This window comes from Schistosoma mansoni, chromosome W, assembly GCF_000237925.1.
Source record: "Schistosoma mansoni strain Puerto Rico chromosome W, complete genome".
Classification (NCBI taxonomy): Eukaryota; Metazoa; Platyhelminthes; class Trematoda; order Strigeidida; family Schistosomatidae; genus Schistosoma; species Schistosoma mansoni.
In genome coordinates this window covers 28,583,245-28,593,870 of record NC_031502.1, presented here as the reverse complement: position 1 = coordinate 28,593,870, position 10,626 = coordinate 28,583,245, and the positions used below count along the sequence as shown (strand labels likewise).

The following is a 10,626-nucleotide window of genomic DNA, read 5'->3' as shown; positions in this document are numbered from 1 at the left end:
CCTAAATAATGCTTGATCTTCTCTCTATGAAACAAAATCATCTACATCACAGATTTACATAGATTGTCAGTCAGAAGATGAGGTATCTGGCAGTGTATAGATGAATAAAAAGATAGAACAAAAAGACGTAGTATGATAACTCATCAAAAAAAGTATTTGCTTTCAGGATGGAATGACTTCAGAGAGTGATACAATTAGTTAATTGTATGATAAATAGAGAAATTCACAGTTGGACAAATAGGAAATACAAGAAAGTATAGATAATGTCAATTTAAATGAGGTAAAACAAAAAATGTTAGAAGTTGTTGTTAACATTTTTGTCAAATTCAGCCATAGCGTCATTTAATTCAACGAACACTAGACGTGCGATATTCTCGTGTGATGTACTCATCCACTATATAAAGCATAATAAATAAATAAAATAAGAGTATAATTCAGATTTTATGCTTTAATTAACTGAAGAATAAATTCGATGTTATCTAACATTAATAATCTTGTTTCTCCATTAATAAAAACTATTCAACTAAGTAGTTATTTAAATTTACCTTATCAGGATGAACTACACGAGCAGCTTTCCGATACTGACGTTTAACTTGATCCCGCGTTATTAGATCAGCCATACCAACATGATTCCATTGTGCTCCATCCCATAATATGGCCGGTAGTGAACATAATAATGCTCTAAGATTTCGATCTTTACCCTCAGCCCAATCAAAGACCTAATAAAAAACATAATTATATTGCAAAAAGAATTATACTGTTAAAAACAAGTATGATGGGATTATTCAGAGTTCTACGTAATTAGCTACTTATAGAGGTGGAAAGATCTTCATCTGACTATCAAAAGACGAGTACACTGAGCAAGTATACAGAGCTCTGTATCAAATTCAGGATATTTGACACTTTTTAAAATATAGGATATAAATGAGTTGAAAGCATCTACACATTGGTGTTACACGTATATTTGAGAATTTTAGGGATCCCTTTTATTCTGATAGTTACCAACTGTATATATCCAATGTTTAATATATTTAAAACACAAATATGAACAAAACCATAAGTTGAAAAGGTGACTCTATAGTTCAAACACTTCACTCAACCGTTGAACGGGAGATTTCAACTCTGCTCTATATCGATTTAAGGAGTTAAAGAGTATCACTAGCCTTTAAGTAAAAAACGTTTGATTAAGTATTGAAATTAATTAATTAATAAGTTCCACTGTTATAAATTACGAAAACCGATGGTATTGAGCTGCAACAATTAATTAATTAAGAAAATACTCCATAAAAAACCAGTTAAACTTCCTTAGAGAGAGGCTGTAAGAGAAAAAAATAACTTGGATAGTTATTTTTCAATGAATTAGCTAGCATATTTTCAATGAGCATTTACCGATTCAATGATAATTTTACAGGCTTAATTGTAAGTTATATTTTGATTCATTAATTGTTGCAGAATATGTATGGGTTTAGTTAGCACCGGAATTCAGGATATGAGTTTTTTCTTATTTCTGATTCATCAGTTAGATATAACTGGATCGCAGTTTTGATGTTCATATTGCGACTCGAGTCGATCTAACTATTAATTCAAACGCCAATACGTCATCCACCTGAGCCACTGATTCCAGAGAGTCATTCGCTTGTTCAACAGGAATGTTGTTTTATAATGAAGCATTTGATCAGCATTTCCATGCACCAACAAATACTGAGTGGTATTCAGTCCTTAATGTCATCAAATGTTGTTACAATTAGCTTACCGTTCATAAATTACAAGTCAATTAAATGTTAACTTTATCTTTGTATCAAGAAATGGCCTATTTATGCACTCTTTGAGAATTGTAAATCTTAGCGCAATATAGATAACGTCGTGAGCAATGAATTTGAATAACAAAGTTTTTAGAGGGCATTCATCGGATCTTTAATGTTTTGGTTAGACAATTACGTCAACGAACAGTCGTAGCACAAAGAATAGCCACTAAGTTAAGAGATTTATTGTTGGCGAAGTACGCGAAAACATAAAATTTAGGGTTAATTTATTATTGTTAGCTATTTGATTACCCGCCAGTTGGTGTCTATAGATCGAAAACCATGAGTCAATTATTTGCCCCACTAAGTATTCAATATTTTTTTAAAAATGACTTTGGATAACGATGATAGTAATTTGATCCCATACACTTCTTGATGGTTACACATATTTTGGATTAAATTTTCTAACCGCAATTTTATTAAAAGACATTATGCATCAAAAAATCCACTATATACATGTGAACACATGAGTTTGTTAGTCGCACTCTTATAACCAGTAAAAACAGGAAATAAGTGATTTAGATATATTAAGTAATTAACAGTGGAATATCAAGGGTCAGTAGAATGCAATAAATAAACAGCACTGTTAGAAAACGTCAAGCTACAATAACAATTACCAATAAATATTATTTAAAATTTTTAAAGGTGCAAATTAGTATTCGATGATGATTTTGTGTGAGATCTGGTGGGATAAACTATCAAGTTACCACACTTAGTCTTCAATTATTATTATTTACTAGCTTTATAATGAAAAGAGATTGTGTTTGAAGATTTGATAGGAGGAAAATTAACAGTCACCGTAGTGTAGATAAAACTAGAGTTTTCAATCTTAAAAAAAGCTGTCAACTTTAAACAACATTGAAGAATTTTAATTAAAAAATAGTTACTTTCAATTGTTCTGGATCGATAGTTTTAGCCATTTTTTCACGACGAATCTGATTAACTGTTTTTGGTTGTTTATTATCATCTGTGTTGTTTGTTCGAGAAGAACCAAACCCACCAAGTAAATCAGAAAATGCATCTTTATTGACATGAGGTCTAGCACCAGTTCCTCCACTATTTGGTATTGATGTTGATCCAGTAGTAGTGGTAGTATTAGGAAAATTGGAGTAGGAAGAATATGATTGACTAGATTTCTCATAACCGTGGAATAAATTATCAGAACTTTCTTTATGATTTGAAGAGTCGTTCATAAACTTTGAGTCGACACTAGCTAAAAATAAGAAAACGGATTTTTCGAAAAGTAAACTTGATCGACAGATTTCAATCAGCACTAAAGACTAGACAAGCAACCAGTTGACCAATGCTTAGTGATTATTTAGTATAAATACATCGATCTAACAGGACGTCAGCCTCAGCCTATATTGATAACATCACAAACAGTGAGATTGGGCTGCTCAACTTTAAGTTCACCAGAGGATACCAGTTCCTCAAAGATCACAAATACGCTACGTCGACGAATGTTAACTAATATGGGACCTGGGTCCAAAGTTTCGAGACGGCTATCTCCAACCACCTGACCTCAAAATATAAATGTAATGCATTTTTAAAATGAAATAATATTAATTGACTGGAAGAGTTGTTTGGAAATAAATAATAGAGTTATATAGTTGGAATTCATAGTACAATCAAAATCTATAATTGATGTGAATAACTCGTAGTAAGACATTTAAACCATAATTTGCTCAAACGAATGTTATTCAAAACCTAATTACATTTCATTGAAAAACACTAATTTTCTAATCATAATTTCTACAAGAACGAGAACTAAGACCAATACATTACAATTTTATTTCAATCAATGCATTTAAGACTGTATGCGTAAACAACCGAAGATCAAGTGAGAATTGAGTTCTCTAGGTTTTATAAATTTTTATCGAACTAAGCAGGACAATGATAATAATCTTACGCTATTTTACCACTCACCTCAACATTAAAAGGAATAGACATACAAATATGACAAAATACTGAATCAATGAATTAAAGATATCACTCAATGTGAATCATGTTCATTATCTTATTGTTTTAAATTTAACTTCATTCACAGAAAGCGGTTGTGGAGATTGTTAAATTTCATTGAAATCATGAACCGATATAAGTTAGACGACCATTGTATTGTCGTGAATGGGTTTAAATCAGACATTGATGCTAGCGAGTGTCAGCCCAGTGGTCTACAGATTAGGTGTTTGCGCGCGAGACCCAAGGTTCTGGGCTTGACTCAGACGTACACTGTCGTAGACACGCACTGCTGAGGAGCCATATAATAAGACCAGACGGCCGTCTAGTGCATCCAGGTTTTCAATGGTGGTCTAGCTTAAGTCAGTTCAGGATTTCAACACACTTTATCTGGTATTTTTACTTAACGTCATAAAATGCATCAAATTTACTGTTCTTTACGTGTAATAATAATAAGCAAGATGAAATATCTTATCACAATTGAAAAAAAAAGCTCACATTTAAAATGATGTGCTGGACTGGGACCAGCAGAGAAACCACCCCAGTTTGTGGACGATCTATTTGATGATGGTGGAGTATATGTATTATCACCATTTGTGGCATTGGTACTGGAACAATTTTGACTATTTAATCGATCTCGAAGTACATCAGCAAAATCTGCAAATGGATCTAGGCGATCATGATTCTTGATGCCATTAGTAGTTGTTGTTGTTGTTGTTGCTGTGGTAGTAGTCTTGTCTGGAATAGTTTCAACGTTAGGAGACAAATTTGTAAAAGAAGCTGATGTAAAAAGCGGATTGAAATTACTAGCACTGGCGCTGGCACTTAAATGACTACCTTGTTGTCCAAAGTAATCTTTGCTAGTAGTAGTATTAGTAATAGTAGTTGGAGGAGAAGGGGTAGTAGTGGCAGTTTTATTAGGAAGGATAGTAGTAGTAGTAGTAGTAGTTGATTTTTCACTTGATATATTAGAATTTGGTACTGAAAAGAAATCAGATAATTCTGATGTGGCTATACCAAATGGGTCAAAAGGATTATTGGATAAGCCAATATTGTTTGTAGTAGTACTGTGGCTAGTGGTGATGATAGTAGTGGTCTTTGTGCTTTCTGATGATGTGATGCCAAATACATTCTCCCAATCAATATCAGTTTTTGAATTGACTTCAACAGATGAGTTGAAATTAAATAAATCATCAACAAACGACTTTTGATCAGTTTGTTTCAAATCATCGGAATTATTATGCTGACTAGTTGTTGATGAAGTAATAATTTCATCTAGCGAATTTTTATTATAAATTACGAAGGGATTCTGTGCTACATCGATTAAAATAGGATCATCAGTATTGGAAGTAGTTGTGGGAGAAGTAGTAGCAGTGTCTGTGTTTGGAAATGAAGATTCCACATGAAATCCAAGTAGGTCATCAGAACTTGCCTCCTGTAAAGGAATAAACAGGAAAATAAAAATACAGACTTATAGCAAACAAGCAACAGTACTGTGAGTAAAACAAACCTAGAGAGGAAATTTTATCGCTATTGTTTATTAGAATATGCGCACATGATGATGAGAAATTGAAACCGTTGCTTATGTTCATGAATTAAAACTAACGATATTCAATAGATTTAGTAAAATTTTAGAACGAAAACTTTGATCACTCAGCAACTATTCCTGAAGAAACACAACCAAAAATAACCATAGAAATATGGGAAATATTGGACAACATGAGTGAAACTATTAAGTAAACATAATTACTCATTTGTATGGCATCAAGTGGCTAGTGTATTTTTAACATAGATTTAATGAAATTTCAAATGACAGTTACATGACAAATGAATTTGATTTCGTTCGTATACTGGATTCAACCTATTCAGTATTATTATTACTATAATAATAATAATAATTATTATTATTATTATGCGATTTGGTCAGCCCTATTTTTCCTTTCAGATCTGTATTTTGTTTGGTCATCCATCTGATACATTTAATGCTTTGACTGAGTGATCACGTTTCAAGATGGAAATCAGTTATAGAGTGGTATTGTAAGAGAGGGAAAATGTAATCAGTATACCATCATCTTTTCTATCCAGAAAAAATGATATAGTTTGATAAGAAATAACCAAGATGATCTGAAACTAAGCAAAAACTACTTCATTCTACTGCTATTTACTGTAAGTTAACATACCAAGGACTGTTAGCAGTTGAGTGAAATTTTAAGGACTCTACCTTAACAGATTATTATTTTCGTGATTAATCTTTTTTTATTTGTTAGAAATGCGTATTACTTAAACAGATATTTGGTATTGAGAAAAACATTCATTATCAACTGATTTTTATCGTAAGAAGAGAGATTTAAACGACAATGCATCAACGGAGAACTAACTACAAAGTAAACATTTAAAGATATCTTAGTCGTTATTGTTTTGAGAAAACAATTAGAATGAAATTATATACCCTCAAATCGGGTTTTAAAAAGATAGTGGAAACGAAATTAGTACCTAAAGCAAGCATATAACAAATTTACCAAGAAAAAAAAGAAATAGATATATCAAAAGTAATAAAAAAAAATAGGTCTGCTGATGAACACAGCACAATAGCGATAATTTTAGTTTGATGTCTTATAACATGTACCACTTATGGTATAGGCGAAATCCCCACCTGTCAATCAAAAAGCGGACATAATACTTACTAAGCAACAATTTGTCCTACATAATTAATTTGTGTAAATCATAGTCTCTGGTGAAACAAAACATGACTATATTCGATTAAAGCATTGATCACGTATAGTGTAACCACCAAATGAACGAAACTAAAAAGCTCTATTATCTAAGATCTTATAACTTACACAACACACGTCCAGCCGTTATCAATCTGCAACGGTGTGTAGTGTTAGTTGATATAAATGTAGTTTGTTTAAAAAAAAGAGACAAGATGGTTAAAGCAAGACACTGGTATCAGTCGATGAAATCACTGATTATTAAACTAAGACATTTCGAGAAGAAAGATGCTCCTGATTGGATTCTTGAAGCTATCGTTACAATCTATAGTTGACGAGATCTTGAGTAACGTGACTTGAAATCTATCATAGTGGCTTTGGTATTATCTCAGACTTTTCACTGGTCCAATTAATTTACTTTTCTTTTCTAACTGTATTTTGTATGTTCAGCTTTTCACTGCGTTCGATAAAATCATCCTGTCAATTTGACACTGTTGGACTAATGAGAGATGTATTAACTTAGACTAATGTACACTAATCAAAAGCATTCATAGTAAAAGAAGTAAGAAAATTAATAATAAGGAATGAAAACTAATGAATAACAAAAACATGGATGATTTGCATGAGAAAAAAATAAAGAGCAGATATAACTGTAAATTATTGCTGCTAACCTTGAAGTAACAAGTTTAGTTGTTATTTTTATACTAATCCAGAAACATAATAAACAGATTTAGTGATTTCATAAAATAACTCTACACAAATATTCAATTGTCTGAAAGCGTTTGCCACATTTATATTAAGCTAGCTGATACAATACGTTAATGAGACTCGAATGTGAAGAACACATAAACTAACCAATGTCTCAAACATATCTGACTTCACGGACACCAAGTTTCCACTAGAACGTCGGGAAATCCCATAATGAAGTTACTCACTATACAGAACTAGTATGATGATGAAGCCCTCAATTAGAGTAATTTAGTTTACTCCTCAGTCACTCAACTGATGTCAGTTTTTGATCAAAATTACAGTCAAAGTAGGAAGGAAAAAAATGTGAAAATAAATTAGATCACTCACCATATTATTATTAGCTTGACTTTTGGATGATGAAAAAAAATCCCCACCGAATTTATCATTTAATAAATTGTAGTTAGTTTGTTTTGAATGGTCAGAAGAAGTCAATGAATAAGCATAATTATGACTATGATTTCTTGGCATGTCATCATCATTGATTAAATCTGAGACTAAAATATCATTAATTTCTGTATTTTGCTTTAAGTTAGTCGTACTACCACTGATGGTATGGGTAGTGGTAAACAAATTTGTTGTGGATTGATTTGTGGAATTACATGATTCATCGCTATTAATATTAGTGGTTATACAATCTTTTTCTGAAGGATCATTTGATTGATTAGGTTCTGAACTTTTTCTTTCATACATTCGAGTTGATGATTTACGATTAAAACGTCCTAGATACATCAGTTGTTTTCGGCAGGGAAAATAAAAATGTCAAAACAAAAACAGGATTTAAATAAATAAAAAAGTAACCATAATCATCATCATCTTTATATGATTAAAACAACAATAAACGGTTAGGTTTATCGCAACGCTTTGAATGTTCATTAAGTAAGTTATTTCATCAGAAATTACGGCAATTTCCCGTACATTTAGTAAATAAATGTAGCAGATTATGGTACAACTCTGATTTAAGCTTTGGTTTTAAGTCTCGCCTTATTCTCATCCGTCTGCTATCGAAATATCGGTGAAAAGTAGTTTAATACGTTGGAGTAAGAAAAACAAGGAGAATAAAGACCAAGGCTTGAAACATCTTTGATCAAAAGTACACAAAACCCAGTCATCAAAAGAAAGCAAAAATAATAACTGAAAGTGCTAGGTACGACACAATTAGTGAACGTTGAAAGAATTGTGGATGACCACAACCACACAAACTAGGGCATTAAACGGAAGATATCTCTGAAATGAAAGGAACTTATAAAAGAAAACACTTTAAAAAAAACTTGCCATATTACTGAATTACGATATATTTTCACTTTCTACAAATTAACCTAATTAACAAGTGAATTTTTTTTCAACACTGAATAAATAATCTCGATATCTGAATAAACAAACTCATTTGTGGTTTTTAATTTTCAAGGTAAATGAAGGTGGAATCTTTCAAATGAAATTATTCTAAGTAATAATCACCGAGAAAAGTTACATATTGAAGATAAGTTGGTTAGTCAAAAGTTTATTTTGATACTTTATGAAATGATTTATACTGCTTAGCTAACCAAATTAAAACTTGGTATACATTGGATACAAGCACTACATTTACGCTTTGAATTATTACGATTATTATTATACCTATTATGGTTGATTCACAAAGAGAGCTAATTTTAACAGGAAATTATTTACATAGCTTATGCTCACAATATGAATATAAAATTGTGTTAGCGGGACATAGATTGGATCAAAGCATGTTCCATGCACGACTGAGTTGGTGCACATTGATTGGCTGATCCCTACCCAATCAGTGCTAGTCGTTACTTGAAGAAGACTCTAGAATCTTCTCATGTGAAAACTATAAACATACTATCTCTTATTGTGCTTCTTACTTCCATCTACCCCTTATTATTCGGAATATAACTTCCTTCCTGTTCAACCGTGTTCTGATTTGGGGACTTGTCGAGTGAATTGATGTCCGAGAATACTAAGCAATAGGAATAGCTGGGTCGTAGCAAGAGAAATTATAACAGATTGAATTCATTTTCCTCAAGGACAGTATCAATGATCATTTTATAAATAATACAATATAAACACAGTACAAATTCGTCAAATGTTTACACATAAAACCATTCTATGTATTCTTATTTACCGTAATCAGATAAGATATCTTTTAGTTCATCATGATTTGATACACAGAGTTTAGGACTAAGGAGATCATTTGATGGCAGAGTTTCCCATGGATAAACAAGATTGTCACTTTGTCTTGGTCTTTCAGTTGGTGAAACCATAAATTCCAATGTAACATGAAAACTTTCAGCATAACGACTAGTGAAACCGGCAAAGCTGCTACTATTATCCAGATGATCTAAATCGGATCTGTTGAAGAGAAATTAAGAAAAAACAAAAAGCAATATGCAGTGATGAATAGGAGAAAATACTTTTGCGAATGAAAAATCAATACGTAGTGGCATATAAATCCAAGACATGAAAAAAAGTATTTGTTTAGATAGTGTTTTTAAAGAAAATTGTAAACTGTAAATATTACTTTCTGTCACAAAATGATCTGAAGATGAGAAATCAATGGAAACCAAGGATAGCATACATGTCGTCAGCAGTCTTCAATAGGCCATCGATAAGGTTAAACATAAAGTGGACATAATGAAAGCGATAATGAAGTACTTATTGTCAGAAATCAGTGAAAACAGAAAATTAATCGGTTGATATTTGCTACCTGCAGAAATTCATCAGTTCAAGAATTCAGGACAAAAAAGCACATACCGCTTAACTTTGTGGAAGATGTGCCGACTCTGATTAGCATTATCTATGTGAAATTTTTAAATGATATTACATTGTCGTTTACAAACAGTCATAATAACAGCTTACATCGGCTCGTTTCCTTCTATTTAATTAAATTTACTGTAGATAAGTAAAGTCTACAAAAGTGCTACCGAATCATTTTAAATTCAATGAGGCCGAAGTGTTATGAAGAAAAACTGATAGGAAGTGGGGTAAGAATGGTTACAAATGGATATTTATTTAATATTTTGTACTGTCTAAATTATATCCTTATGCAATAGAAGACTCGAAACCGAAACAAAACAGGAATTTTCATTTCGAAATTTGGTATATATATATATATATATATATATATATATATATATATATATATATATAATGAATTTAATGACAGTAAGAAAAAATAGATGAACATCAAGATATTTAAATTCATTTAGTATAGTTTGTTTGAATCTTCCCATCGATTTGTTAGGACTGCAACTGGTCAGTCTCTAATTGGCATATGTGCATACTGTGCGTACTGCCTCGATATACCTTAATTCACAAGCATGGTAAGCAGAGATGGATAGTGGCTAGCAGTGGAATCCAGGACGCGTGTTTCGTCATATTTCGGACTCGTCAGCTGGATGTACCTG

At 31.8% G+C, this 10,626-nt stretch overlaps 1 protein-coding gene across 1 annotated transcript in view; it reads right to left on the bottom strand.

Moving 5' to 3' along the window:
• Positions 1 to 295: 295 nt before the first annotated feature.
• Positions 296 to 10,626, bottom strand: part of Smp_047190 (serine/threonine kinase) — a gene marked incomplete at both ends in the record, with an annotated part of 41,601 nt that continues 31,270 nt past the window's right edge. The window contains 6 exons of the mRNA XM_018789246.1: positions 296 to 394; positions 546 to 719; positions 2,690 to 3,015; positions 4,257 to 5,193; positions 7,547 to 7,938; positions 9,345 to 9,571. Coding sequence (XP_018654708.1) covers positions 296 to 394; positions 546 to 719; positions 2,690 to 3,015; positions 4,257 to 5,193; positions 7,547 to 7,938; positions 9,345 to 9,571 — 2,155 coding nt within the window. The remainder of the gene's footprint in view (positions 395 to 545; positions 720 to 2,689; positions 3,016 to 4,256; positions 5,194 to 7,546; positions 7,939 to 9,344; positions 9,572 to 10,626) is intronic.